This window comes from Micromys minutus (assembly GCF_963924665.1).
Source record: "Micromys minutus genome assembly, chromosome: 19".
Lineage (NCBI taxonomy): Eukaryota > Metazoa > Chordata > Mammalia > Rodentia > Muridae > Micromys > Micromys minutus.
In genome coordinates, this window is record NC_137954.1 from 10,407,083 (window position 1) to 10,421,052 (window position 13,970).

At 43.6% G+C, this 13,970-nt stretch overlaps 1 protein-coding gene across 1 annotated transcript in view; it reads left to right on the forward strand.

Annotated features, from left to right (window-relative positions):
* The window catches only part of LOC308433111 (aldehyde oxidase 4), a gene marked incomplete at both ends in the record, with an annotated part of 57,415 nt that extends 52,407 nt beyond the window's left edge, over positions 1 to 5,008 (forward strand). The window contains 6 exons of the mRNA XM_080933015.1: positions 808 to 860; positions 1,222 to 1,336; positions 1,547 to 1,612; positions 2,505 to 2,690; positions 3,811 to 3,978; positions 4,955 to 5,008. Coding sequence (XP_080789141.1) covers positions 808 to 860; positions 1,222 to 1,336; positions 1,547 to 1,612; positions 2,505 to 2,690; positions 3,811 to 3,978; positions 4,955 to 5,008 — 642 coding nt within the window. The remainder of the gene's footprint in view (positions 1 to 807; positions 861 to 1,221; positions 1,337 to 1,546; positions 1,613 to 2,504; positions 2,691 to 3,810; positions 3,979 to 4,954) is intronic.
* Positions 5,009 to 13,970: the final 8,962 nt, after the last annotated feature.

Sequence of the window (13,970 nt, forward strand, 5' to 3'; positions counted from 1 at the left end):
ATACCATACATACAAACACACACACACACACACACACACACACACATTCATGCACGCAGGTAGAAGTCCTAAATGCATGAACTGGTGGGCAGCACTCATCCAAAAGCTTAGTGTTTTCTTCTACTTCTTCAAACTAATAAGATGTGTAAGTGTTCACTGAGATCCGACATCATTTCTGAGCCAGTACCTCCCCAGAGCATTAGGACGGTACACGTTCTAACAGTAACCGGCCTGGGGATGCTCCCCTGTGCTGCAGGACCGGCTTCAGCCCAGGTCCTGTAAAATGGAGAATCCCCTTGCTAATGTGAAAGAACAAGGCTGTGAAAAGTCATAAAGTAGCCACTGTGTGGTGTGACCCAGCATGTGCATGCAGTGAGAGGCCCAGAGAGCAGCCAGCATTACACCAAACCCCTCCCCCACAAAGCATTACACCAAACCCCTCCCCCACAAAGCATTACACCAAACCCCTCCCCCACAAAGCATTACACCAAACCCCTCCCCCACAAAGCATTACACCAAACCCCTCCCCCACAAAGCATTACACCAAACCCCTCCCCCACAAAGCATTACACCAAACCCCTCCCCCACAAAGCATTACACCAAACCCCTCCCCCACAAAGCATTACACCAAACCCCTCCCCCACAAAGCATGCTCCATGCCCCGTGCCGTGCATTCAGACCCTCGTCTCTCAGGGAGTGAGTCTGAACACGGACCTTGGTACAAGCAAGAAGAAAGTCCAGCATGGAAGGTACTTTTACTACTTCCTATAAATTTCTGCTTCTTTAAAATAAATCATCTTTTCTCAGGTTAAAAAGGCCTTTGAGGAATCTATCAGTCTCTCAGCAACTGGATATTTCAAGTAAATGTTTTTGTTTTTGTTTTTTTTCCTTTTGGCTTGTATTGTACTTGGGCAGTGGTTGTGTGTTAATATATGGCCACAGATCCTTTCAGTGGGAAAGGGGAAAACATACTGAAGCTGCTCTGTCAGAAGCCCATCAGGAAGCTCCAAAGTCACAGGGCTCCATCCGGCCCAGCCCTGAGCCTGCACCGTGGAGGGCAGGGCCAGACACCAGGCCATTTATCCCTTCCCAAGTCTGCTGAGGTTTGCCTGAGGCCCCGACCTCACGGTCCCTCAGGGGAGAAGGAGAGTAGGCCCCCAACTACAGGGCAGCCCTCCGAATGAAAAGTGACTTCCTCTCCACTCTTTCTTCTCTTCTCAGAGGCTACCAGACAAACATGGACTGGGAGAAGGAGGAAGGGAATCCTTACCCATACTATGTCTACGGCGCAGCTTGCTCTGAGGTTGAAGTGGACTGTCTGACAGGCGCTCACAAGGTAGAATGATGCTCGCAGGTCCCACCTGCACAGGTGCCAGCAAACACTGATGTAGTCTGTAAAGAGCAACTGACATGACCTGCCAGCAAAAGACCCAGGGACAAATAAATAAATCATCTTTGGTTTGTGTTTGGGTTTATTTTTTAATAAAATAAAATAAAGCTTCTGAGTAATGGCATTGTTCATTTTACATTTACTCCCTCTGCGCAGCTCCTCAGGACAGACATCTTCATGGATGCTGCCTTCAGCATTAACCCTGCCGTGGATATCGGACAGGTATGTGATCTCGGGCCATACCCGAAAGGACTTTTGTCCATCCCGTTTATAGAAAGACCGTGAGTCTGAGGTCAGCCTTGGCTGCATAGCTAAACTATATCTGAAAAGAGAGAGAAGAAGAAGAAAGGGAAGGAAGGACAGAGGGAGGAAGGGAGAGAAGGAAAGGGAGGGAGGGAAGGAAGAAGAGGAAAGGAGGGAAGGAGGGAGAGAAGGAAGAGGAGGGAGGGAAGAAGAGGGGAGAAAGAGGAAGGAAGGGAGAGAGGGAGGAAGGGAGAGAGGGAGAGAGGGAGAGAGGAAGGGAGGGAAGGGGAGGAAATGAATTAAGGAAAGAACGAGGAAATGAGGGAAGAGGCTTCAGAAAGGTGGCCACTATTCATGTGGAACGTGAAAAGTTTCCAGGCAGAGGTAAGAATAATTGGAGGAACATGCCTGAACAGATGTGGGGATGAGAAGGAACATGCCTGAACAGATATGGGGATGAGAAGGAACATGCCTGAACAGATGTGGGGATGGGAAGGAACATGCCTGAACAGATGTGGGGATGAGAAGGAACATGCCTGAACAGATGTGGGGATGGGAAGGAACATGGCTGAACAGATGTGGGGATGAGAAGGAACATGCCTGAACAGATGTGGGGATGGGAAGGAACATGGCTGAACAGATGTGGGGATGAGAAGGAACTAGGAGGGAATGCTAGATTTGGAACAGTAATGAGGCAAGTGTCAGACACATGAGGTCCAAGTGAAGCAGGCAAGATGACAGCACCTGAACAAGTCTCAGGAGCACTGGGGGACCTGCCACCGAGTGTCTGAGAGTGGCTCGCTGTGCCTCGGAGCTCAGCTTTCTTTCCCAGCCAATATTAGACTTCTCACCCACAAAACTGCGCCCGCAGATTGAGGGAGCCTTTATCCAAGGCATGGGATTCTACACCATCGAGGAGCTGAAATACTCCCCAAAAGGTGTGCTCTATTCTCGGGGTCCGGATGACTACAAAATCCCCACCGTCACTGAGATTCCAGAGAAGTTCTACGTCACTCTGGTGCACTCTCGAAACCCCATAGCCATCTACTCCTCCAAGGTGAGAATCTGCGACGTCCATGTCAGTGGGTAGGAAACACCTCATTTAGTCACCTCTTCAAAGACTCCATCTCCAGATGCAGCCTCATCCTTAGGTACTGACAGGTCGGCCCTTCAACGCTGCTTACGGAGATAGAAGTCAGCCCATAACAGCTCCCTCTGCTAAAAGACCAGGAAGCATGAGTTTGCTTTCTCCTCTGGATTATAAATCCCCAGAGGCAGAGCGGTACTGCTCACAAACTCCAGAAACCCAAGTAGAGTCTTCACTGCAGAACTTGAAACAAAGCAAAATCCGGTGAGGCGTGCGGCGGAGTCTCTGGGTGTCTCGTTCCATTGGGCTGGGGTCACTACGACACTGCAAAGCACAGCAGCTCAGAGTTCTCCTTCTCCATCCTTTGACCCCGCCCTAGGGTTGCTCTGTCCTGCAGGCTCTCCCATACCCATCCAAACCAGGCTGAGGTTCCAGCAAGCACCACACTAGCACTTCTCTCTACATGGTCACTGATTCCACACACATAAATCAAAAATAATAATAATAATAATAATAATAATTTTTTAAGAATACCTGGTGAATCTCGAGGCACGTAATTTCCTCCTGCTTTTCATTCAAACACACCCAACAGGTGCCAAGGAGGCCACAGGAGGACAGGCTGTCACTATCAACTACAGTCATTCCTTTGGGGTTTTAAGTTAAAGGCAAATAATTTAGGGGGCTGGGTAGCTCAGTGGTAAGAGCACTAGCCCAGCGTACTTGAGGCTTTCCGTTCTGGCTCCAACACTACAAAAGAAAAAATGAACTAAGAGACAGGTACCCTAGAAGGCACTGTGGACACAGTCTTCAGGACATGACGTAGGTGAGAGAAGGATGCTTTTGGGTGCCTGCCAGCCTAGGGTATTTTCACCAGGTATTCTCATACGAATCCCACTCACAAATTACTCTGAGGGGGGTTAAGTTCTAGCTACTTGAATACACTCCTTCTGAGGAGTGATAAAGCCAGAGAAGATGTATGTGCACTCGTGTGTGCCTGCGTGTGCATGTGTATGCGTGCACACCTTTGTGCGTGAGATGAATCCTAAAGAACCTTTAGGATTTTCCTGACAACCTTTTATGCTTCTCTCAGGGGCTGGGTGAGGCTGGAATGTTCCTGGGGTCCTCAGTTTTATTTGCCATATATGACGCAGTGGCCACTGCCCGCAAGGAGAGAGGGCTGAGTGACATCTTCCCCTTGAATAGCCCAGCAACACCTGAAGTAATCCGCATGGCCTGTATGGATCAGTTTACCGACATGGTAAGGGAAGTCCCTGCTATCCTCACCCCATTCACGGACTTCCATGTTCTTGATTTGGATATTATAACCACGACAGCATTGCAGGTCATGTCCATCTTTTTCTATGAAAAGTTTCCTCCCGCCTCCACTCACCGCTTCCTACCTGCCTCCTGAGGTCTTCAAATGTTGGCTTAATTGTTTCAGACTCTAAAGAAACACCACACTAATAGCAAATGGACATGGTAGATTGTCTGCTTAAATATTTTATCAAAGCGCAATTGATGTGGACTTTTGATTGCCTCGTTTACAAGATCTCTGGCCTGCTCAATTATGCAGAGCGTGTCTGTTATGCCAACTAATAGTAGTAAATTGGAGTGAAACTGTCAGGTCTCTGAGCACGCCTCTCGGCGCCTTGCTATCACACACTAGATAGGACACTGCCCCGGAAACCGTATCTCCACAGCACTCCCCCTGCAGCCCACATGAGCCATGGGTGTAAAGCCCAGTAGTACAGTAAGCCCTTGAGGTTACGGTGCTGCTCAGCGAGCTCTGGGTCATCCCAAACACAGGAGTTTGCCAGGGTACGAGCTGAGGTGCAGGTCAGTGTCGGAGCCTGGGCTTAGCATTCAAGACGCCCTCCATTCCATCCCTGACACCAAACCGAAACAGAAAAACGGGACCCAAGCACAATGACTTGATCCCAGCACTTTGGAAGCTGAGACAGGAAAGTCACAAATTCAGGGGCAGAAAAACCCTATCGCAAAAAAATAGAAGCGCATCTGTCTAAGATGTGTACTGTGGAAGGTAAACGTGATATGACTGAAATAGGTACAGAAAGTCTACACAATGAAAAGAAAAATTAATATCAACTCGATCTGTTTTAAATGCCTTCAGATTATAACGGGTTTGTGTGTGTGTGTGTGTGTGTGTGTGTGTGTGTGTGTGTGTGGAATAACACTTTGTTAACAAGAGTCTTTTATCGTTTGATCATTTTTAGATTCCCAGAGACGACCCTTCAACTTTCACACCTTGGTCCATCCATGTGTCTTAATCTCGTGTCTTTAAGAAAAAGGAAGACCGTACAGCTGGTTCAAACTGGCCCAAAATCAGAGCAGCATGTGAACTGACTAGAATTTTATCAAACATGATTTTACTGGGTTAGGTTATTCTCTGTGATTAGGTTGGTGTGTGATTACATGTTAAGATACAGATTTTTTTTTTTAACAAATTGTGTGACAAAACTTAGAACTAGAAATTCTGTTTTGTTTTCACTGTCCTGAAAATCTGTGTCAGTGAGTTTTTTAACCCGGCTAACCTGGGGTAGCTCAGGAAGCTATGCTTGAAACCCAACAGAACTGTCTATCCCAAAACTCTCTGGACTGGAGTCTCCCAAACCCAGCACACCTGGAAAACCCACTTTCCAGCGCCTGTCACTTCCTGTGATGCTATCACCAGGGCAAGCAGTAAGTGCTCAGGAACTCTGGATATGCAACTGGAGAGAGGTTCGAATGTGTGCTGGAAGCTTGGCTCCCGGGTGGTAGTGTTGGAACTGTAAGGTTGAGCCTATCTATCAACAGGTCATTGGTAAGGAATCGATAGTGATAGGAAGGAATGAACTAGTTCCCAAAAGCCTGGCTCCTCCTCATCCCTGACTTCCTCTCTACCAGTGTGAGCCATTGCATTTCTAGTGTGTGGTGCCATCTACTGTGACAGAAAGGGGGTCCTCATCAGCTGGGCAGCCTTGTGACCTGGCCTCTAAACTATGAGCCAAAATAAACCTCTGTCTTCACAAAGTATCAAGCCTCTGGTGTTTTGTTATAACAACACAAAAACATATTTAAAGCACCAACCAAAGTTTCCAAATGGCACCCCTCCTCCACCATAAACTAGCTACATGATACAATCTTCCTCCAGGCAAGCCACACTGCAAAGCATCAGTCCAGGGCCTGATGTTTGGCTTTGGCTTAATGGCTGAAGATGAAATCAGAACCACTTCTCCTTTTCCCCACCAAAGTAACACAAAATTCACCAAGTTTCCTTTTTGTGTTGGTTCTGTTCTACATAGCTTACATAGACGCAACCTGGGGTCTCTGTTGGGAAAGTTAAAAGCAGAAATAAAACTGAGTCGCTGCCAAGGATCTGTGTGCTCAAGACTAAGACTGTCCTTTATCTGAACTCTGTAGATATCAGAGACTGTGGTGGTGAAAGAACTCACAGCAACTTGAATAGGTTTGAGACCAGATTAAAAGAACAGGCTGCTGGCTGAAGAGGTGGCTCGGAGGGTAAGAGTGTTTGCTGCGCACGCATAAAAACTGAGATCCTGGGCACTCGCAAAGAAAGCGAACCAGGGCTCATGCCCCTGGGAAGGTGTAGAATTGCTGGGGCTTGCTGGCTGCCAGCCTAGCTCTAGGTTCAATGAAAAGGCCTGTCTTAAGAAGTAGGTGGAGAGGAATAGAGCAGAACACCCAGTACACTCCTCTGGCCTCCATGAATGAACACACACACTCACACACACACACACACACACACACAGTCACTCACACACTCACTCACACACACACTCACACACACTCACATACACACACTCATACACACACACACTCACACACACTCACACATACACTCACACACACACACTCACACACACATTTTTTTTCTCTCTCTCTCTCACACACACACACTCTCACACACACATTCTCTCTCTCACACACACACACACTCACACACATACACACTCACACACACACACACTCACACACACACACACCTCACAGTTTCAACACTACCACCCTGAGAGCCAAGCTTCCAACCCACACCTTTGGAGACAAATTGTATTCGATGAGACAAAACAGATGGAGGAGCAGGACTCTTTGCCCCGTAGGGACTTGTGTGCAGAAATCATTCTCAGCCACTCTAGGAGCCCAGGGTGGACTTGTCTTCCCAGCCCCACATCTAGATTCCCTGAGGGTACCACACTCACACAGGAACAGAGAGCAGAGACTAGCAGGAGAAAGGCTCACCCATTAGTGTGTCCTGCTCCAAAGTGAGGGTGAATATATGGGCTTTAAGTGTTTAATTTAATCCTTTAATTCCCCCCCCCAATAATCTACATTTCCTGGAACCTAACCCACAAACTCGTTACGTCAGGACCATTAAAAAAAAAAGTCTCACTGCATAACATACATTGAGCATAGAAGAAATCAGGCCGGGCTGGAGCAGTAACTGGTGACACATACCTATGAATGTAATAGTGACATGTCTGTTACCAGGGTGACAACTTCCTGATTGGATTTCAGGCACAGTCCATGTTGACGAATTCGTGTATGGTACTGTAAACCTAGCTCAAAGCCCGTAGCTGGGGAGGGCATCTGCTTAGCAAGGGAACAGCAGCTTCTTAGAAACCTCTTTTTGCAATGGGCAGAAGCTGGAGCAACTCCTGATTTGTTGAACTGAGATCAGTGACTGTCATGCGCCCACATCCGAAACAGGCGTGCAACAAAAAACAGATTCTTCTGCGGACAACCTTTATTGTACAGCACTCTGAGCAGGGGACTTCTTGAGCAGGAAACTTTTCTCTGAGCAGGGGATCTCTCTAGGTGCTTGCCTGGTGGGATCTCCCGCAGTCTCCTCACGTGGGGGAGAAATGCACTGCTTATATATGCCTAAGAGACTTGTGTTGCTACCTGATTGGTGCATCCTCCTGTAGCTCAATTACGTGCCCCAAGATTGGGCTGTGACTTATGTGGTTTCCAAGCAACACGAGGGGAAAGGTTTTTGTAGGCTGAACAATGGGGGGGAAGCTGGCACCATCTATTGGCACCAACGGCTTCCTACAAGTGACATGTAAATAAATAGGACACCTATGTCACTTCTACCCCTCCCCCCACTCCTATGTCACTTCTAGCCCCCTGTCCTCCCCCCCCTGCTCTCCCCCCCACCCGTCACAGGTAAGGTTCCAGGAGAAGGTATGTGGGAGCTCACACAACTGTCTTCTGGGGATTGCACCAGTGGGTTCACCTCACCAGGGCCAGGCAGTAAGGTTGCTCTCAGGGTCCACAGTTGAGAACAATTATTGATTAATCCTCTCCTAGAAGCCTACACGGCCCCTGCTGAGGACTAGCCACTAAGGAAGCAGCTTCCATTCCAGCCCAGACTGGTTTCCTCTGTGTTCTGCACAGGATCAGCCTTCTGCAACCTGTCAGGAGAGTGCTCCTGAGGTGCTGTTCCTCTCTGAGAGTATATATACATATCAATACAAAAATATCATCACAGAACCCATAATTAATATAGTGCACTTGCTAATGACTATTGTAAGGGGCAGAACTAATGACTCCTCCATTTCTTATAATGGTTCCAATGTTCCAATTGTCCCTTCATATATGTTGCACTATTTTATATGTAACACATGTGATTTAAACTTGACATACTATAGATTTAGACTGTTTCCCTAGCTCCTCTCAGTTTTTGCCTGTTACTTTGAGCTGTGACTCATTACACTTGTTCTTTTGTTGATTTAGAAAGTCAATTATATCTCTAATTCTTCATTTCTACTTACCTATGAGCAGATGCATATCTTCAAGTGATGGTAAGAAAAAGGCTACTAAATATGGCCACCACAAAAAGCAAGTCTTTCCTGAAGTCCTGCTACGTCTGTCTCTGTATTTCCACCTGTGGCCCCGAAAATACTTTTGTGTCTCACATTTGCTCTCTCCCTTACCCCAGAAGCCCAGTCCTTAAACTGCTACAGTTGTTTCCCTTCTAGACCATTCACTGAGTTTCTTTCACTACACAGCTCTTGGACAAACCGTATCATGAAAACCCGGCTCCTACTGTTTCTAGTGTATCAAATTCTTTCACCCATCACTCCACTGTGCTGTCCTTATGATGGGCCTAACAGGGAGCGCGGTCAGTGAGCGGAGGTAAACATGGATGGTACAGTAAAAGACAGTGAAGTTTCAGAGTTCAAATTTCCGTTGCTTGTAATGTAGACCTCTTCTCGAGTACCCAGTGCTAATATAAAGACCTTTTCCCGCACTATATGCACACAGGGTAGCTAAAAACAAAGTCACCTTTAATCCTTGAAGGTATATCCAGGTTTATGACAGTAATTGTGTTTACATTTTATGGTGCCTAGTATTGATAAAAATATTATTTCCCTATATTAAGCAGATGAATTCACACACAAAACAAAAAAAAACAAACAAACAAAAAATCGGCCCTTATCTTTTTGACTACTACTTGTCTTCTTCGTTTTTAATTAGAATTGCTTTTTGTTTGGTCACACACACACACACACACACACCACTGACTAGTCACTTGAGAATGTTTTCAAACCCTTTAATATTATTACTTCTCAGTCCCAGAAAATGCAGGTCTACTGTCCTCTACTGTTCAATGTTAGCCAAGCTCTTTGTGTCAAGATGATCTTCGCTTCACTCAGAGACTTTACTTGCTGGATGGAAATTTCACACAATTAGTGGAGCATTTTCCTAGCAGGTGTGAAGCCCAGAGTTCAACCCCCTGCCCTGTATAAAGTGAACATCTGTAATTCAGGCATTCACGAGGGAAGGCAGGAGAGTCAGGAGTTCAAAGTCGTCCCCCACATAGCAAACTTGAGGCCAACCTAGGATACAAGAAATCCTGATAAAAGAGTGGAAGAAAGATAGAGATAGGGATAAAGAGGGGTAAATTCTTAGAACCTTGTGAAACAGCCCACTCGTCTTTGGGAAGAGAGGAAGGTAAACTGAGGCTAGGGGTGAGATGTGCATTTCAGAGTCATTTCTCCAATAGGTGCCACTTCCAAACAACTTAGCTAGTTATAGTTCTATTTAGCTATGAACTCATTGGTGAGTTAACCCTTTCGGCAAGTTAATGCGGTTATGATTCCCAATCCCCTCAGTAATGCTACCACACAGGGAAACCAAGACTTAAACACACGAGCCATGGGGAATATGTCATAGCCAAACTAGAACACATGATTCTTTGATATAAATCACAGGACCATTTTAATAGCACACATTCAAGTACCAGGGTCAATAGAAATGAAGCTTCATTCATCAATTAAAATAATCTATTTAAAAGTAAGAAAGTTTAGGTCTAGGATGTAATTCAGTGGCAAAGCACCTGCTTCACATGTATGAGGTCTTGGGTTTATTCCTCAGCAAAATAAACACAAACACACACACACACACACACACACACACACACACACACACACACACAGTCTTCCTTTAGAGCAGTGGTTCTCAACTTGTGGCTCACAAGCTCTTTGGGGTCACATATCAGATGTCCTGCATATCAGATGTTTACATTATGATTTATAACAGCAAAACCACAGTCATGAAGTCGCAATGAAATTATTTTATGGTTGGGGTCAACACAACATGAGAAACTATAGTAAAGATTTGCAATGTTAAGAAGGTTAAGATTCATTGCTTTAGAGAATTAAAGTACGCATTACTGAAGACATAACACACTTTTGTCCTAAGACATAGAGAAGTCAAACTCAAGCTGACTTGAAAACTTCCCCCTGCTGGCCAGTTTCCGTACCAGAAAGTGTAATGTAGGCCCCTGAGCAAAACAAGTCATCAACAGAATTACACATTAGCGAGCCTTGAACATTGTATTACTGACCTGCCAGGCAAGATGTGTCATAAGTATTAGAGCAGGGTGAAGATTATGGGGGTAACCAACTGCTCCCTAATTAGATCTGAGGCTTTTGCCACAAGAGAGAATTCATACCTGGTACTATAAGCAGACCTGCTCAAAGGGCCATGGCTCTGGATATCATAGGCCCTAGGGGGGACCTACTACTGTTACCTTACTAAATGAATATGCTGTCAAACTAACTTCTAAGTATTTGTGTTTATCAATCTAAATAGTCCAATAATCCCTAAGGAACTAGAAGCAATCATTAAAAGTCTCCCAACAACAACAACAAAAAGGCCCAGGGTCAGATAGTTTTAGCACAGGATTCTATCAGACTATCAAAGAAGAGCTAGTGCCGATACTCCTCAAATTATTCCACTAGGTAAAGCAGAAGAAACATTGCCAAAAACATTTTATGATGCTATAGTCATCCTGACACCAAAACCATACAAAGACCCAACAAAGAAAGGGAATTACAAACCTATTTCCTGCATGAACATTGATGGGAAAATACTCAATAAAATACTTGCAAATGAAATACAAGAGCATATCAAAAAAAAAAAAAAAAAAAAAAAACTTATCCACCATGATCAAGTAGGCTTCACTCCAGAGTGAACAATGGAAGTTCGACATACAAAAATCAATCAATGCAATCTAACATGTAAACAAATGTAAAAATAAATATTAATAAATAAATACTGGCAGAAGTGTTACTACCTGCTCCAAGGTTTATGTTTCCAAATGAAACACACACACACACACACACACACACACACACACAGCTTTTATATTTTAATATGCTTAATCTGCACAATTGCTGGGCCACTGCCTAACCTCCATGTTGTTAGTCCTGAGCTGTTACTTACTTATCCTAAGTTCTATCTTGGTTGCCCCTGAACAGCCCTCTGGGCCATGCTCTCTGGCTCCTTCATATGGTGACTATGCCTCTTTGTCCTGCGCTAGTTACCTAATTTACAATTATGTAAATTGTAAGGTATAATATACATTTATAACATCAGTCCATCATATTTGGAAATTTAGATACAATATTCTATCATCTATCCTAACTTAAAGAGTTTACAATTCTGTGTCTAATTATGCTTGATTTTAACTTGCAAGACCTTCTGAAAACCATCCTTTCAAATCTAGAACATCTTCTTTAATGCTAAACAACTTAAGTTCATTTATGAGTCTATAATTAGTCTTCAACCTTGTCAGAGATCTGAGAAGTAATTAAATATTACCTGAATCTATAGAAAGCACAAAGGCACAGCTTCCAAAACTTATACAATGTGTAGAGAAGCTAATTGCCTGGATGGTCCCCTATATTCCTTAAAAAGTCGGAACATCCGCCTTCAGCCTCTTGGCCCAGAACCATCTATCAGACCTGAAGTGAAGCAGGAATTATGAGTGACTATCTTACCCTGTCTTGGCAGAGCTTAGCAGTTGACCATCTTGCATTCGTTTGTCCTTTTTTGGGCAGCATTTTGTCTGTAGATGAAATTAAGGTAGTTCTTGTTCAGTGGCTGGCTTGCCACAATTGGAGCAACTGTGTATGGGGGTAGTGATGCTCAGCTTCTTCTTTGAAGTGGAAGAAGATTTGTTAGGAGTAGATTTGTCTCCTAGTCAAAGATCTATTGATATTGAAATGATTTAAATGTCATATTTTCTGGATTTTTGATGCTTTTGGAGAATATATATATATGTATGTATAATATCTGAACTGTTAAGCCTTGAGTACTCTTACCTAATTACTATATGAATATTGAAAACATTTTAGAGTAATTAAATCAGATCTTATATTATCATGAGCTTATTATCTAACCATTAACTTGTATTATTTAATCATCCTAAACAGTTTGTAATAGCAGCTATTAGAAGATCTGGGTCTAAGCCTTATATTCTTAATGAATTGCATAAGCACAATGCCTATCTAAAAGTAACAAAATTAATTTTAAACTTTGTGTCAGTATACAAAGATTTATGTCCATGAAAACCTTAAACTTGTATCAATATATAAATTCTGCACCAAAATAAGAAAATAAAACTTCAACTCTGTAGAGATTCAATCTAATCCCCATCAAAATTCTAACACAATTCTTTACAGGCCTTAAAAGAATAATATTCCTTTTCATATGGAAAACAAAAAACTCAGGATATCTAAAACAATCTTGTGCAATAAAGGACTTCTAGAGGTATCATCATCCCTGATTACAGATAGGGCTACAAAGCAATAATAATAAAAACTGCACGGTATCGGCATAAAAACAGACAGGCTGATCAATGGAATTGAATCAAAGACCCAGAAGTAAATCCACACACCTATGAACACTTGATTTTTGACAAAGAAGTCAAAATTATACAATAGAAAACAAGCTGTATGTCTGCATATAGAAGAATTCAAATAGATCCATATCTATCATCCTGCACAAAACTCAAGTCCAAATAGATCAAAGGCCTCAACATAAAGCCAGATACACTAAACCTGATATAACAGAAAGTAGGGACTAGACTTGAACTCACTGGCACAGGAGACAAGTTTCTGAACCAATGGCTCAGGCACTAAGATTAACGGGACCTCAGGAAACCAAAAAGCTTCTGTAAGGCAAAGGTCACTGTCAAAAGGACAAAACAGTAGCCTAGAGAATGAAAAAAGGATATCAGCAACCCCACATCCAACAGTGATAGTCAAGAAATATAAGAAACTCAAGAAACTAAACATCAACAAATCAAATAACCCAATTTAAAAAATGAAGTACAAATAGAATTCTCAATAAAGGAATCTCTAGTGGCCAAGAAGAACTTAAAGAAACATTGAACACTGTTAGGAAAACACAGATCAAAACAACCTGAGATTCCATCTTCCACCCATCAGAATGGAGAAGATCAAACACACAAGTGACAGCTCATGCTGGTCAGGATGAGGAGCAAGGGGAACACTCCTCCATTGCTGGTGGAAGTTCAAACTTGAACAGCCACTTTAAAGATCAATTTTGGCAGTTTCTCAGAAAATTGGAAATAGAACTATCCCAAGACCCAGCTATACCTCTATTGGGCATACACCCAAAGGATTCTCCACCATACCACAAGGACACTTGCTCAACCATGTTTATAGCAGCTTTACTTATAATAGCCAGAAACAACCAAAAAAAAAAAGTGGTACATTTACACAATAGAGTACCACTCAGCTATTAAAAAACAAAGACATGAAATTTGCAGGCAAATGGGTGGAACTAGAAAAGGTCATCCTGAGTGAGATAACCCAGACCCAGAAGGACAAACATGCTATGTACTCACTTATAAGTAGATATTAGCTGTAAAGGATCCCCATGTTACAATTCAGACCCAAAAAAGCTAAGTAATAA